The following is a 17772-nucleotide window of genomic DNA, read 5'->3' on the forward strand; positions in this document are numbered from 1 at the left end:
TTTTTTTTCTAGGGTTCACGCGGATTTTGACTGGATTGGAATCAGAATTGACAGAGGTTGACCTTGTTTCCGATTGCTTGAGCCGTGGTAAGGATTCGAATGAAGGAGCATCTGCCTGGGTTTTCCAATCACATGAACCTAGTTTAAGCTTAACAGAATATGGTAAAGGGTTTAAAAACTCTAGACTCTGGATCCTGATTGTTCCCAGCTGATCCTATCCCCATTTTTAAAACAATACGATAGATGGAAACGAGCAACAAGGGCTACTGCAACAGAAGCAGAAGCAGGGGCTCTGCGGGGTTTGGCATAGTTATAATGCAGTCTTGCTCTTGTCTCACAGAAAAGCTGTTTCCCAATTTGAACTCGCAATCACAATGAAACAAATGTACTGTTGCACCGAGGTCTACCCTTGAAGTGAGAAATGATTGCACTGCCAAAAATCCTTTATTTCCCCTTCACAACTAGCTAATCCTATTCCCAGAAAATGCATGTATTTTATTAAATCTACATTTGGGTTTTGGACTGTTTGAATATTTCAACTGGTGGGTTGGCTAAGCCAAATCAACTTTTCACTGGGAATACTCACAAATACTTTAGGGGAAGGTTTTAAGGCACGGCCTCAATTAGGAGGGTTTAGACATTTATGCCCCTATTGTGACTTGTGAGTGAATGGAACCTTTTCCCAGGACTTATTATGCATTCCCATCAGAAAAAAATTCTCTAGTTTTGGTTAATCCTGTGTAACAAACAGTATGGGGGTGGTTGTGGTTCATTTGTCATCAGTGGCTTACAATTGTAAAGTATGAACAACTAAAACAGTGGAAGTAAAATAATCAATAAATAAAACAACAACTGTCCAGTGCAGTTGGTGAGCTGTGATGTGCAAAAAAAATCCATTCTCACTAGGAGGTCTCGAGTTTGAGTTACCTAGCTGTTACCTACTTCCTTCTCTACTTATTAAAAAAAAAAAAAACGATTTATATATCTCTCAAATAAAAAAAATACTCAGGTAGACATGTATTGAAACATCATATGAAATTTAATTAATTGCCTGTCATATTATTAAATGCGGATGTAGCTCAAATGGTAGAGCGCTCGCTTTGCATGCGAGAGGTACAGGGTTCGATCCCCTGCATCTCCATCTTGTTTTTAAATTTTTTGTTATCTTAGGGATATGGGGGTCATTTTGAAAGGGAAAAGAGAGAGAAAGAGTGATACACAGGATAGGCACCCTGTAACATGCCCAATATTTTCCCACCCTACTCTCTCGTGCTCCCATTGATTTATGCATTAACAACATAATGATTTTAGGATGGTGGTTGAATTTTACTCTATGGGTGAAAGAAAACTTTTCCCCTTCTTTCCATTTCCATAAGATGGAATGATTCAGTTATCTTGTACAATGCCCCAATGTTACATCCAAGAGTTTAGGGTGAGCATGCAATTTTTGTAGGGGCCACAATTACTTATAACCCAAAGTTATTCAATGCAAAGCCCCGTCGAAAAGTTCTTACTAGCTAAAAGATTCAGATCATTTAAGTTAAAAAAAAAAAAAAAAAAAAAGGATCGAATTAGTCGGTGCTAATTCCAATTCGAATTGATTCGAAGCCATTTTGGAGTGAAAGTGAGATCAACCTAGCAATTGATCGATCCATGTAAGAAGATGAAGAAAATGAGTTAAATTCGATCAATCAGATTCCGATTGAAGGTATGCTGATTTGGATAATAAGGAATCAAGATTGGAGTTTATCGATTTCGATCTCAAAATGAGAAAAAAATTCCCACAATATCTCTTCCATGACCATGTGGATTTTATATGGAGGAAACTGCCTCAAAAGTATCTTCATCATATCTAGAATTCATGGTTTAGATTTCAAAGTCTTCGGATCATGTGAGGCTGACATTGATCATCCTTTTTCTTATCTTGTAGGATCAATGTTGACCATAGAAGATATCTTCTATCTCCATATGGGTGATAAGATCGTCTCCAACACCAACGAGCATTCAACGATGCATTCAAAGGATGGAATTGTTTGGACACACATCCTAAAATATTGGGATACGTGACCAAGTCATTCCAACCCTTGGATCTTGGAAAGTTGGACGCTCGTTGAAGCGTCAGTCGTTGTAGACGATCCGGGTCCTCCATATGGTCCATGTTGACAAACCATCTCTCATACTCATACCGTGATTTACTGATTTGTATGACTTTGGAGATCCCTCGCACACCTGGGGGCTCGGGGCTGGGGCGTTGGGACTTGGGAGCCCTCTCTCCTCAAATGGTTATTGGGAATTAAGATCATACAATTTTCGAGCTGTTTTCTCATCCAAGAGGACTAGTTGTTGGTGGAGTTCATACTTGTGAATCTTCAGAATCAAAAACTGATAAAGAATGGCGACCAGTTTTTTCCCTTTTCATTTCGATTGAGTTTGCTGGTTATAGTTTTTTCCCCTTTTATTTGTCACGTTTGACAGGATTATTTAACATAAAAACCGAGTTAAAAAGGGAAAGGACGACGCGAGGAAGGAGTAAGGATTGAGCAATTAAATGTATTTTTGCCGAATTGTTTGATTGATTTATTACAAGTAAAGCATTTGGCACTTGGGTTTGATTTCAAAAGAGAAATCGTCAATTTTGAGGGGAGAGAGAATGCTAATTGGAAACTTTCAGAGAGGTCTAAATTGAGAAGATGTCATCTGTATTGACTCTTATGAATCCGAGGTATGTCAATGGAGGAGATGAAGGGCTTCTTCGACTGTAGCAGTTGACTTATTTTACAAAGCTCCGGCCAACCAGCACAGTCCTTGACTCCTTAGTTTCCTCTTTTTTTCTCTCTCTCTCTCTCTCTCTCTCTCTCTCTCTCTCTCACTTTGTGCTTCGAACCCATTTAGAATTTGATTCAGAATCAATCAATCAATCAATCATCGAAGTAGCAAAGAGAAGAAGAAGAAGGGGTTCGGAATCGGTGCTCAGCTCAATCGAGCCGAGCCCGGGCCCCACTTTGCTGATCCACCACCTTAGGGCTCCTCAATTTTCTCTTTTTTCCCCTTTTCCGTTCTTGTCGGATCAACTCTGCATCTCTCTTTCTCTTTTTTGAATATTCTGGCTTGATGGGTTCAAAGCCGTGGCTACACCCGGCTCCGACCTACCATGTACTGGAAACTAGCTGGGACACCGAAGAGGACGCACCAGGCCCACGATGTGCTCACACTCTTACCGCCGTCGCCGCCACCAAATCTCACGGACCTCGACTTATCCTCTTTGGTGGCACTACCGCAATCGAGGGCGGCGCTTCCTCCTCTATTCCCGGAATCAGTTATCTGCCTTTTCTCACTCTCTACTCCTATTATCTTTAGAAATTTGCTTGATTGTTATCAGCTAAATAAGTAGTTTTTTTGGTTTTGCAGGATTGGCGGGTGTGACTAATTCCGTTCATTCTTATGACATCGTCACCAGGAAATGGACTAGGTAGTAAGCTTTCAACCAGTCCAGTTGTTTTTCTTGTCCACCATCGTGATTTTAAGAATTACATGAATGCGGGTTACTGCCCCTTTTTTTTTTTTTTTGAAAATAAATTTGCAGGCTCAAACCTGCCGGAGATCCACCTTCTCCGAGGGCAGCTCATGCCGCTGCTGCTGTTGGCACTATGGTTGTTTTTCAGGTGAAAGAAGATAATATCATGGGCTTGTGCTTAGTTACGTTTGCTATAAAATTATTTTTCATTGAAGTTGGCTTCATTTTGTTTTACTGGGTGATGCTGTCTTGTTAGGGTGGCATAGGTCCTGCTGGGCATTCCACTGACGATCTTTATGTGCTTGACATGACGAATGAAAAATTTAAGTGGCACAGGTTTCACACAAGCTTCCTTCTTTTACCTGTTTCTATTTCCTAGATTGTGTTCTTTTAGTACTATTGTGAAAGTTCTATTTACTTCTGCTTCGATGTAGGGTGGTTGTTCAAGGTGCGGGTCCTGGTCCTCGCTATGGCCACTCTGTAGATTTGGTTGCTCAACGATATCTGGTTACTGTTTGTGGTAATGATGGTGAGGTCTTTATACTCCACTGCTTTGCTTCTCCTCCTGCTTCCTCAATTCTTCTTTTGTTTCCTGCTGTCTTTCATTGTTGAAGATATATAACCATTCACTGTTGGTGGGAGACTGAGATTGTAAGACAAAATTATGAAAATTGTGGGTGGTAATTTTCCTGAGGTTTAATAGGATTGTCCTCACTATGAATCTTTGCATTCTAAGAGCCATCCCCTCTGCAGAGTGGGGGTGTGGGAGAGAGAGAGAGAGAGAGAGATGACACTTATGCTTTAGTTTTGTGAACTTCCCTTTTTGTGTCTAAACATATATAGTCAACACATACAGTGTTTTGTTGGTGCTGGTCCTATTGGATGGCCCTGGGGTGAATATCTCATAACCCCAAGGATAAGAGGAATCCAACGTTCTCCCTGGTAGATATTTGTCCATTTGGAAAATAAACAAAGCTTTGTTCGTTCGTGAGTAATTTCGGTAAAGAATGCATAGATTTAAGTTATGTTCTGATTGATACTTCTTGTAGGAGTTGACCTATCAATGCAAGGTGTATTTTTTTATACTTGTATTACCATTTTATGGGGTATATGGGTAGAAACATAGGTGATATGGTGGACATTTGTTGACAATTATGATGAAGATAATCAATTTGAAAACATATGGACACCTGTTGACAATTATGATGTTGGTAACCAATTTGGTATCCATTTTAAACACATTAAGTAATTCTTATTGATTTTCCCATCCTGTGAAGATGTTTTTTCAGTTCTCTCATGATCTGTGAGCTGAATGTACCACAGATGTGATAGTTGATTGGTCAAAATTCTGGCAGAGAAGGGGGTTCAAATTGTTGATGCCCCTTCAGAGGTTGAATGGGGAAGTTGATCTGGTCATTTCCTTTATTTGGGTTTCCAAATTGAAAGTGGTTTGTGAATGCCAATGCTTGTGTTGGCATCATTTGGTTTGTAAGTTGAGAAGATGTCTGTGGAGGTTATTTCATATGCTTAGCAACCGTCATGCTTTGGCTTCCTGATTGAACATCTATTCTAATGAGGTGAAGGTTCAAGAATATTTTGATGGGCTTTTTGTTGGAAAGCAACAACTAATGCAATATTTCTTGACTGGGACAAATTTAACAAATTTCTTCCTCATGGTCTGGTTCTTGGTTCTGACATCTGATCTCTCTCACCAGTCTGATCTCATCAGTCATGTAATTTTTCTGGAGACAAGTCATATAAAGCACATTTCCCATGGCTTTGGGATTACAGTTGGTAATGGCTGTAGAACCTACTGTTGGAGTGTAAAGTGGTGCTTGGGCAGGTCTCTTCAAGACCAACTCCTAGATCTATGCAGCTCAGCGACTAGGACAAAGGCCTGGGCAGCAGAGTATATGGGGGGAGAAGAAAAAACAGCAATATTTGGACTCACCCTTAGACGAGCTGAGATAACCGGGAAATTCTTTTTTGGTGAACACGTATGCATTGGGACATTGTTGCAAGTGATGTTGGCAAAGAAGACCATAAAAGTTGGTATTTGGACCAATAAATTACCTTCCCAATTAATTCTCGACATGAGGTGCGTTAAGGTGCTTGGCCTTCAAACCCAAAATTTAAATATCTCAGGGAAAGGACCACTGATGAGTTGAGTTCCTATGAGCCACATCACATGATTGTGTCCTCATACAATAGTGTTTCATATCGAGGGCCTCTTAATTACCTATATATGCTTCAGGTGAATGGGTAGCATTGAATCTCTACTCACCTGCCCATCTGCACTGGAGGTCTGTTTTTTCCTTTCTTTCTTGTACTTTGGGGTCAGTCGAGTAATGCTAGATATTGTTAAAGAGTTCATGAAGGCGGGGTTCCTCCAGCTTGGAGTTGGAAAGGAGGAAGAGTCAAATATTAACTGCAGCTGCTATCAACTGGTCCTCAGGGTTGAAAGAAACAGATATAGCTTTGATGGGTCCTTTATTGGCTATCAGTTTGTAGATAATTTGAAAAGAAAATTGCACCGACATTGGATCTTAGTGGCATTCTTTTTCTGGCTAAGCTTTATGTCTGTCAGTTGCTCTGTTCATAGTTGTCAAGGTGACCTAAGGTGGTGGAGGGCCTAGACACTCAAGTGGTATTCTCCGCACCTTTTCTATCCAATGATCCCATGAAATAGAATGCACTGAAGAAGATACATACTAGATCAGTGGTTGGGAATGCCGCTGCCTGCAGGAATTGGACCTAGGATTTCAGCGTGCGGTGAACACTATACAAGTGAGCTACAAGAAGCAAGGGGAAAAGAAAAAGGGGGGAAAAAAAAAGGAGAAGAAGAAGAAGAGGAAGAGGAAGAACCCAAGAAGAAGAAGAAGGAGAAAAAAATAGATACAATATCAGGGGTTGGTTGCCGCCCGCAGGGATTGGACCTGGGGTTTCAGTGTGCTGTGAACTCCGAACTAGTGAACAACAATGGAATGGGTATTGGGTACTCTTGGGTTTCATGTTTCATTCTTGATTCTTCTTTTTTCTTGACTAAATGATTTGTTGCTTCTCACTGTAATTATACTATCTGCACATACAAACATTATGATTAGAAAAAACATCTGTAAATTAAAAAAAAAAAAAAGCAATGTAAAGGCGACTGCCTTGGGGCTAAGGCGTCCCAAGGTGCCCAAGGCGACGCCTAGGTGTCGACCAGGACAAGGTATTCGCCTTTTATGACAATGGTAAGTCGATCAACTGCCCAGCCCCTAGAAACCATCGCCTTGGCAACTATGGCTCTATTGTACGGTTCGATACGGAAGGCTGGGTATGGCTGGGCCTGTTGGGGTTTAGCTCCCCTTTCTGTCGATAATTTTCCCTATATCCAAACAAAAAGGTTCAATAATATCTTCTCTATTTTACCCACGATATCTGAATGGATTGATGGCAGTGTTTTTTAGCGTGGTTTGCTCTTGAACAAATTAGATTGTGGAAGCTTAAAAATTGACTTACTTACAAGAGCAATGCCAATGCCTGGGGAAATATTTCTGTGATTTTAACACGCTTGATGTAGGGGATTCATTCTTTTCCAGTCATCTTCCCTAGGACAATAGATTTTTTTTTAATAGAATAATTCCCATTTGGAGTGAATTTATCCTCATTTCTGTTGTTATATACTTATATGCTATAAACTGTTTAGGGTTTTGAGTTTTGGGTCTTTTTCTAGGCAAGAGGGTATTATCAGATGCTTGGGCTTTGGATACTGCACAGAAACCATACAGATGGCAACAGCTCAACCCTGAAGGCGACAGACCTTCTGCTAGGATGTGAGTTTTTTTACTTATGCTTCACAGTAAAAAAGTTGCTAATTTCCTAATGTTTAAATAGTAGGGGCTGTAATGTATGTGCTTCTTCTTGGAAAGTAAAAGCTAATCTAATTGATGAGCCCATACTGGGTGTTTGGACTTGTTCCTCTGCTGTACCTAATACCACTTTATTTAGAATTCTGACAAGGGAAAAGTTTATTGGACTGATTAGGGGGTGAAATATCCGAAGTTGATAAATATCCTCTTCCCTCCCCCCTCCTAAGCCCCCACCCACCCCAACCCCCCCCCTCCCCAAAAAAAAAAAAAAAAAAAAAATGCAGGAAGCTGTTTCTCAAATTTCAGCGGTTCCAATACTGTACTGATCTAGGATTACCCCCATGACCATGAGGCAGACCATTTAACCTCAATCCAACACTATGATTTAGTGGATGGAACTGAGACGCAATGCGTTTCCCTTCTTTACTTTAGGGCAACGTTGCACTTAGTAGTTAGTTGCACTTAAATTAATAACCAACTATTCGGAATCTGTGTAGAAGATTCATGTCTGCCTACCTGATTTTTGTATCTTTTATTAAAATTCTGCACTATTCGGCAGGTATGCGACAGCTAGTGCCCGCTCAGATGGCATGTTCTTGCTCTGTGGTGGAAGAGACACTTCAGGCATGGTATGATCTTATGCTTGTTTTAGATGGAAATGGTCTGCTGCTGGTAATATATTTCATGCATACTGCAGAAAGACTATATTGATTTAATTGCATGCTTGGCTGCTTAGATGAGATTTTATTTGTGACTTCACAATTGAGTTAGAGAAACTAATATGACCATAGAAGACTGACATGATGTTACCCTCATGTTCTCTAAATATTCACCAAAACCTACTTGGCCAGAAGTGTTCAAGGAATTATATAGGGGGAGGAACCCAGTTGACCCGTGGAAGAGCACTAAAATAGGAAACAAGTCCGGAACCTTGAAAAATTAATCAATTAGAATCCTTTACACTCGCTGAATCACAGTTCTTGACAGTCCCCAGAAAGGACATAGTTCTCCTAGAAACATTTGCATGTCTCCTGAGATTTGTCTTGTCAAAGTGCTAAGATGGTATCATTGGTTTACCTCATGTGTACTTTATTGACAATTTTACTTCTTCCTGGAGAATTATGTCATTACTGGCAGATGAGTTGACATCTTAAAGGTCCACATTTTAATGTACAATTGATAATAGTTCTATGATTTGATTTTCCTATTCGTGCTTGTTTGAGTCAAGTCTTATTCCTGTTAATAATTATCTGTATGTACATGTACAGCCACTGGCAGATGCTTATGGCCTGCTCATGCATAGGAATGGTCAGTGGGAATGGACTCTTGCACCTGGTGTGTCTCCTTCGCCTAGGTACCAACATGCTGCGGTAAGTGATAACTATATGCCAAGACTTTCTGAGCAATATATATTTTTTCCTTGCACCGTATATTGGTCATGTAATTTGAGAAGGGAAATTTGTCCTAGATCTTTGGGGTTTGATACTGTCTGTCACAAAATTGGTGCTTAGGATTGTATATATTGTGTATAATATTATCATCTGCTTTTTAGTGGTTAGGTTCTTTTCTTAGAGTTTCTGTACCAACGAGCTTGGCATCTCTCATCAATAGGTCTTTGTTGGTGCTCGATTGCATGTTACTGGAGGTGCTCTTAGGGGTGGACGGTCAGTAGAAGGTGAAGCAGCTATTGCAGGTATATTATGTGTTTTTGGGGGTTTTAGTTGTTGATCTGATTGTATGAAACTTATATCTCGACAATTTCCATCTCCCTTCTCCCTTTCTCAGTTTTGGATACTGCTGCTGGAGTATGGTTGGATAGAAACGGAATCGTAACGAACTCTCGCACAAGCAAGGGCCAAATTGAACATGATCCTTCGCCTGAGCTTATGCGCCGTTGCCGCCATGCAGCTGCATCAGTAGGAGTCCGGATATATATTTATGGTGGTCTTAAAGGAGGTAATAACTGTACAACTACAGATTTAAGTGCTTTTGTTATGTTTAAGGTACCTGATCTTGGGGATATCTGTAGTTGGAATCGAATGTGCTAATTGCTTATTTGTTATGATTTGAATATATCCTCTGATATACTAGACCAGATGTTGGACCAATCTTTTGCCTTGTGAGTGGTAATCTGGTGATCCAACTGTATGGTCCCATGGTCCAGATGGTCAATCAATTTAACTTGGGTTACTAATTATGGATTGACTCATGAACATAATGCAAGCTAATTGCTTGGTATAGTGATTAGCATGTCGCGAAGCTATGCGTTTGATCTTGAGTTCAAATCCTTATGGATTTCTTGAGAATGTTTTATTTATTTATTTATTTATTTATTTGTAATAGGGGGAACATGTATACTTTTTAAGATTCAATTGTTTTTCTGGTTTAAACAACGGGGAAGATGACCATTTGGTCTAGACAGTCCCTTGGCCAGTGAATGGTTTGTGTGTGGGAGGGGGGTGTATGCATGTGCATGCATCCATGTAAGGACTGCCAAGGTTCTGATTTGGAGGTAAACTGAAATACATTGGATTTGATGTGAGATCTTAAAACCTAGGGTTTACAGGGAATTGGGATTATGCATTTGTATGAGAACAATAGAGAATTAGGAAAAAATTGCTGGAAACATACCAAACAGTAAGAAGAACAAGAAGAAACAGAGGCCATAACTCTTCTCATTTCTAATCATTCACTCTTTCTGTTTCTAAGTAATCATGCTTAGAGGTTAAACATAATTATACTTCGGATTGTCGATAACTATCCCAAGCAATAGCATTATCATAATTAAACTACATGGTGTGTATATATATATATATTATATATATTATATAATATATATATATATTATATATTATATATATATATATATATATATATAGAGAGAGAGAGAGAGAGAGAGAGAGAGAGAGAGAGAGAGACAGACACACGCACACACGCACTGGAGTCCTGGACTATGACTCTAGGAACAAAAATGTGGTCATTGCCTGATAACCTGCCAATATCTTGAGTTGTAACTTATTCAACTTGGACCTGTGGGATTCTTTTTCTCATTGGAATGTTAGTTGAACCGCTTTAAATGGCATCATAATGTGCACAATGAGCAAGTTTTGATTCTTTAATTTAGGTTATAGGATAAGACTGATGATATGCAGAATGGGCAAGTTTTGACTGCTGAAATGAAGGCCTAAACTCACCAGACTATGAATGCATATAGAAACTCCACCCTTTTTTTGTCTTTTGAAAAATTCAAACATGTAATAAAGGTTCAAAAGATTAACTTACAACGCTACTACTTAACAGCCCTTGAACCTGAAAATTAGGAGTGTGAAAATAAATCCAAACACAGTGTATATGACAACGTTAATTTTCATGTTTTTCATCAACAGGATATCATTGCATATATTATCTGAGGGTCTATGTCTGTTAGCAATAAATCCATGTGAGGAAAACGGAGTCCATAAGTTGATGGATCTGTGGCCATGGATTTCATAATACTGCAAATTTTAGTAGTTTTATAGTTACATTTTTGAAAGGTAAATGCTTGAGAATACTTGATCAATTTAAGGTTGCAAATTTTTTCTTTCCCTGCATTGTGTTGACATCAAGATTGAACATTTATCATATAACAATCTTTGGTCATCCATGCAATGAACAAATTTCCTGAAGTCTCTAGCCCTGTTGTATTTTTAATTCTTTTGTACTTTTCATCTACTCCTGTTTCATGGCCTTAAGTATTAGGTTTTATTGTGCAGACATGCTCTTTGATGACCTTCTTATCGCTGAAAATTCACCATTTCAGTCTGACCTTAATTCACCAATGTCAACTTCTGAGAGAACAATGACAAATTCTCAAACAAATCAGTCATGTGCAAGTTCTTATTTGCAGCCAACTTCAGATGGAAGACTGGAGTCCCCTCCACTTGGTGGCTCAAGGTTTATATACTGTAACTCAGTGTATTTAGTTCTCAGCATATCTCAACTCAAATTTCACTCTTACAAAAGGTGTCAGTTCTCATCTGTGGCAGCATGGACAAGAAATCTATGGAGAAGCTAGTGGAGGCTTCAGCAGCTGAAGCTGAGGCAGTTAGTGCTGTCTGGGAAGCTATGAAGGCATCCTCTACAATCCCTGTAGGAGAAGCATCTGTGTCAGATCATAGCTTGCATGTCCCTGAAACCTCCTCTGAGGGTAGTGATAGCGAGGGAGATGTTCGTCTCCACTATAGAGCTGTATGTGTTATTTCTTTCCCTTTATATGAGTGGGTTTTGGTCAACTTAAATTTAAGTGTCCATAATGATTCTGATGTTACAGGTTGTAGTTGCCAAAGAGGCCGTAGGCAACTTGGGGGGACTGATAAGGCAGCTGTCCTTGGATCAGTTTGAAAATGAGAGCAGACGAATGATCCCTTTAAATAGTGATCCATCATATCCTGCAAAAAAGTTCTTCACTAGACAGAAGTCACCCCAAGGCTTGCATAAGAAGGCAAGCATTATTTGATTTCTAACTTCATGTTATTTTTTAATTTTTAAAAGAGTTTCATTCAATATATATTTGTGGTTTTTTCTGCCCCCACCCCCCCAGATTATTTCTACATTGCTCAGGCCAAGGAACTGGAAAGCTCCTGTTAATAGGAACTTTTTTCTGGACTCCTATGAAGTGGGTGAGCTTTGTTATGCAGCTGAGCAAATCTTCATACAGGAGCCAACGGTTTTGCAGTTAAAGGCTCCCATTAAAATATTTGGTGATCTTCATGGACAGTTTGGTGACTTGATGCGCTTATTTGATGAATATGGATTTCCTTCAACTGCAGGAGACATAACGTAAGTTGCAGGTTTGGGTTCATGCTATTTTCATGGTTTTGTGTGTATTTACACAGCCAAGATGGGAAATTGATATACAAATAGTAAAATAATCTTTGTTAACTATGGCTATCCTAAACATAATATGTAGAGAAAATACAAATAATGTATGTGCTTATGCTCGGGGTGGAAAGTAGGCAGGTTGAGTTGAGAGATCATGGGACATGGGTACACCCAGAACACACCCTATTAGCAACATAAACGGGTAGGGTAGGGTCAGGTAACGGCCTTACCTTTACCCTCCTAGGCAGGTAAGGATTCTTTACTCTGTTGGGTACATGTAAAAAATCCCATTACCATGCAGGTAAAGGGGGTAAGGTGGCTAAAACCTTTATCTATGATTTCATAATGGCAGCACATTTAACAACAACAACAACAACAACAACAACAACAACAACAACAACAACAAAGCCTTATCCCAAGTAAATGGGGTTGGCTACATGGATCCTCGCTCTCCAATCAGCTCTATTCATAGTCACACAAGAAATGAGTCCTAACCTATGCATGTCTTTTCTCATCACTTCTCCTAGAGTTAGCTTAGGCATGCCCCTGGCTCTTTTAGTGCCTTCCATCTAATTCTAATCACTTCTCCATACTGGAGCATCCCAAGGTCTCAGTTGAACGTGAGCATGCCACCTCAAACGATATTCTCGAATCTTATCATGTATTGGAGCTACTTCTAACTCGGCTCTAATTTCTTATACTTTACTATATTCTTCCTAGTTTTGCCACACATCCATCTCAACATCCTCATCTTTGCTACACTTAGTTTATCAATATGATGTTTCTTGACTACCCACCATTCCACACCATACATCATAGTTATCATAGAACAGTCCTATGAAATTTTCCTTTAAGCTTTAACAGAATACGCCAATCACGTGGCATTCCAGACGCACTTGTCCACTTCATCCATACTATTATAATTATTTGAGCCACATTATCTTCTATATCACCTTCTTTATTTCTGATTTAGCCTAGATACTTAAAATAATCACTTTGTGGAATCACCTTCTCATCAATACTACCTCATTAGCCATTCCAGTGTGACTAAAGTTACACACCATAAACTCCGTCTTTGTTATACTTATCTTAAGACCTTTTGATTCCAAGTTGGATCTCCAGAACTCCAACTTGGCCTTAATCCCTGCAATTGTCTCATCCACTAAGACAGTATCATCAGCAAAAAGCATGCACCGAGGCACCTCATATTTTATGCTTTTAAGTCATCCATGATAAGTGCAAACAAATGAGGGCTTAAGGCTTATCCTTGATGCAACTCCATTGTAATTGGGAGTTCACTACTTCGACCATCCACCAGTCTTACGCTTGTCACCACACCAACATACATATCTTTAATTAAGTCCACATATTTACTTAAGATCCTTATTTTTCTAGAATATGCCTGATTGACTCTCTTGGGACTTCATAGGTTTTTCTATATCAGTAAAGACCATATTCAAGACCACCAATCTATGTTGGGTGGCAAAGCTCTCCCTAGGTATATAACCTTACAGTCCTTACAGAATAGTCCATTGGACCTTCTTGTTAGGAAGAATATCTATTTGGCTGGAATGCTGCCCACTTTTGTAGGTAATCGTATGTTCCTCCCTTCTCAAAGAAAGTGTTCATAATGGATAAATTATGCACCACAACAAAGTCCAAGAGTGAGATCCCTCCTCATTCCTCTCTCCAAAGCCATATCCTCCATGTACGTCTTCATAGCCTCTACGATCACATCCCACATGATCATTTAGATCACCCTTTATGATAATCTTTTCTCCTTAACCAACACCTTGCACCAAATCACCCATGTTCCAAAATTATAACTCACTACTTTCATCCAAATATCCAATCCTACTTGGGGTGCATATGCGTTAATTATATTGACAACCTACTTCTCCCACACAAGCTTAGCTTAATGGATGTGATTCTGTTTCCAAATCTTTTAACCTCCACCACATCATTCTTAAGATCTTTATCCGTAATGGCAGCACATTGAAGGTAGAAATTTAAAGCTTTACATTGCAAAATGGTAGTGAAAATCTAACGTTCTACAATGAAGTAACCCATTGATGATTGTGGTGAAGTAAGATTTTAGTGAATGATCGAATTCTGTGATCGTTTCAGGACGACTTTGAAATTTAAAGTACTATAAAACAGAAAGCTGTGATCTTTTAAGGCTACAGGCATGGTCGGAACCTAGAAACAAGATACATTCAGATAGAAATGGAAGGAATGAGGAAGTGCAGTTAGTGAAGGGGTAGGTTTCGACGATGACAAATTATGCTGGAGTTCGCACTAGGGAGCAATAGATGACGAATTACACTAGTAAAGTTCAAACCAGAACTGGACCACATTAGGCCTGGTTCTTCCTGGACTATGCTGGTGGGTCTTCAATTATGCATCACTGTGGAACCAGCATTGGCGGCACTGAAGAAGGAAGCAGAGGGAGGGGCTAGTTGGGATCAGATCGTCGCCGTTTTTCTTGTCCAAGTTGGGAATAGAGGGTGAGGGTGAGGGTGAGGATGATGGTGAGGGTGGGGAGATACAGTGTCCGGGGGTGATGCAGACGGCAGCAAGATACATGGGGAATGGTGGGTGAGATGCAAAGGACAGGCGTGACTGAGGGAAGTGGGTGGCAGTGGCTTCAGGAGCAGAGGTCAGGGGAGGGTGGTGGAAGAGAGAGTAGAGGAAGGTGGCAGGTAGATGCAGAGGGAGGTTGGGGTTAGGGGAGAGGGGGAGCTGGAGAGTAGAGGGAGGGGGAGCCATAGAGATTCACTACAGTATTCTCCGGCTGTGATATTTCTGTGTCCTCTACATATTGAACAGCATGAATGAAAGACATCAACAAAAAAGTCATAGTGAAGCAATCTACTGCATTACACATTGTGCTGTGAAAGAGCACCCCTAATCTTAATATTAATCTTATGTTGTTATAACAGATTATTTGGGCCGTCTTCCCCATTTTCATAAAATTTCAAGTCAACCTTAATTTTTTTACCCTCCAGATTGTTTTCTAACCAGTGAACATCAACTTCTCAGCTATATTGACTATCTATTCCTGGGGGATTATGTTGATCGTGGACAGCACAGCCTGGAAACAATAATCTTGCTTCTAGCTCTCAAGGTACATCTCTGCTTAAAATAAACCAACTCAAAATGTTAACCTTGCTCTGTCCATGCTTCCACTGACTCTTTATTTTAATTATGCAGATCGAGTATCCTGAGAATGTACATTTAATCCGAGGAAACCATGAGGCTGCTGACATTAATTCACTCTTTGGTTTTCGTATCGAATGCATCGAGAGGATGGTATTAATGAGATATTCATGCCTTTCTTAGTTCTAATTGAAAGCTAGTATTACTCATAACTATTACTCACAACAGTTGCATTTATAGGGTGAGAAAGATGGGATCTGGGCATGGACTCGGTTCAACCAGATTTTTAACTTTCTCCCACTTGCTGCACTTATCGAGAAGAAAATTATTTGCATGCATGGTGGCATTGGGAGGTCAATACACACTGTTGAACAAATAGAGAAACTTGAAAGGCCCATTACAATGGATGCAGGATCCATCATTCTCATGGATCTTCTATGGTATATCTTAATTCAGTTCATCTTCGTATCAACTTTATGTTTTGTCTTGCTACAACTGCTGCTGGTGTTATTTGCAGGTCTGATCCTACAGAAAATGATAGTATAGAGGGTTTGAGACCAAATGCCAGGGGCCCTGGTCTTGTCACTTTCGGGGTATGAATTATCTCCATTGGGAACTTATCTATACCATGTTTTTGCTTCCTATGCTATTCTTTCCCTAAAGACCGGCTTTGGAGCCTAAACTTTCAGTAAAGTTGTTCACATTTGCTCCTTGTGTGACACATTCAAATTTTCCACTAGTACATATTTAGCATTCATAATTTTGACATGCAATAATATAAATCAAGAAAAATGGCGGAAATTTTGTGTGAATAGTCTTTTTTTTTTTTTTTTTGCTAAATGGGTTTCCAGGCCTTCGGCCTGACTAGTCCCGCGGGCCCATACTGACCCCACAACCGCATGGACCAGGTCATACCGAGGTTGAATGAGAACCATTCAACTTTCATTGAAAGCAATGAAGAGCATTAAACACCCCTGTGTGAGTGGCCCAAGGTGTGCCTAGTGGGAGTCGAACTTGGGACGTCCTAGTTTATGGCTCGTACTGTGTGAATAGTCATTACATTTGCTTTTGAAACCCTATATTAATTATGTTACAATTGATGGCAGCCTGACCGGGTCATGGACTTTTGCAAGAAAAACAAATTACAACTCATTATTAGAGCACATGAATGTGTCATGGATGGTTTTGAGCGGTTTGCCCAGGGACATCTTATCACTCTATTTTCTGCTACTAACTACTGTGGTAAGCTAAAGAAGTTTGAAGCTCTCTCCTGTTTTTCTCTTGCCCTACTACATTTTCATGCTAACTTGACATCTTCATCAGGAACGGCTAATAATGCTGGGGCAATACTGGTAGTTGGTAGGGGATTGGTTGTGGTTCCAAAATTGATTCATCCCTTGCCACCTCCCCTTCAGTCACCTGAGACGTCTCCAGAGCGTGTCATAGATGACACATGGATGCAGGTAAAGATTTTGGTGGGAATAGTTAAGAGAACCAGTCAGAACTCAGTTCATTACTTAATCCTGTTTCATTTTGAATTTCTTCAGGAGCTCAACATTCAAAGACCACCAACTCCAACTCGGGGTCGGCCACAGCCTGATCTTGACCGAAGCTCATTGGCATATATTTGAATGTGCCCGGAATATTTTTTCTATATGGTGCTGTGATTCGGTACCGGAGTTACATTTCCCTGTGATGGTAATGAAACATCTGAAGTCAGGACACATGCATAACTTAAAACATGTCAAAAGATGAGGCTTTCTCAAGCTCTCACAGATTTTGGGGGATAAGAAAGAGTCAGATTTTTGCCAAAAGATGGGATTGTTCTTTTCTCGTCGCTTGTGTAATATTTGTACAACTCAAGCCTATACAAGAGATGGTGTAGCATTTCAGCTAGCCAATGATAGATGAATTTGACAGACAGGTTTATAGTGTACTGGAATGTAAATTATAGCCTTAAATTAGATTCTGTTCAAGTTGGTTTTTATCTGTTCGTTTTGGTTCTTAAGTTTGGCCAGGTGTGGTTACATTTGTATTAGTTTACATAAATTACAGATTGCTTCCCTGCTGTTTCGGTTGTGTGTCTTAACCCAAGGGGGGAGCCGAGTTAGCTAGGGTCCTTCACCTCTGGAAGCGTGTGGTTCTAAGTTTGACTCTTCTTACCTCCTTAGGATCATTCACACATGGATGTTTAGTGTTCTTCATTGCTTTTGATGAAAGTTGAATGGTTTTTATTTAAACTTAGTATGACTTGGTCCATGCAATTGTGTGGTCAGTACGGATCTGCGGGACTAATCTATCCAAAGGCTTGAATACCAGTCGTTAGAAAAAAAAAAAGGCTTTGTTTGTCTTGCCCTGTGCTCCCTACCAGAATAATGAGATGAT

General features: G+C 39.9%; 1 protein-coding gene and 1 non-coding gene across 2 annotated transcripts; both read left to right on the forward strand.

Moving 5' to 3' along the window:
- Positions 1-1068: 1068 nt before the first annotated feature.
- TRNAA-UGC lies at positions 1069-1141 on the forward strand. The gene has a single exon. It is a non-coding gene; the product is annotated as a tRNA-Ala (tRNA).
- A 1065-nt stretch (positions 1142-2206) lies between these two features.
- On the forward strand, positions 2207-17461 carry LOC122091508 (serine/threonine-protein phosphatase BSL1-like). The gene is made up of 21 exons (XM_042661494.1): positions 2207-3316; positions 3409-3469; positions 3584-3662; positions 3771-3850; positions 3949-4043; positions 7233-7332; positions 7928-7997; positions 8637-8738; positions 8980-9061; positions 9154-9324; positions 11121-11301; positions 11394-11595; positions 11678-11848; positions 11948-12186; positions 15271-15355; positions 15442-15540; positions 15628-15827; positions 15905-15980; positions 16494-16629; positions 16711-16850; positions 16935-17461. The coding sequence occupies exons 1-21, from the start codon at positions 3112-3114 to the stop codon at positions 17016-17018; spliced, it is 2658 nt and encodes an 885-aa protein (XP_042517428.1). The 5' UTR covers positions 2207-3111; the 3' UTR covers positions 17019-17461.
- The last annotated feature ends 311 nt before the right edge of the window (positions 17462-17772 follow it).

Source organism: Macadamia integrifolia, chromosome 10 (assembly GCF_013358625.1).
Source record: "Macadamia integrifolia cultivar HAES 741 chromosome 10, SCU_Mint_v3, whole genome shotgun sequence".
Taxonomy (NCBI): domain Eukaryota; kingdom Viridiplantae; phylum Streptophyta; class Magnoliopsida; order Proteales; family Proteaceae; genus Macadamia; species Macadamia integrifolia.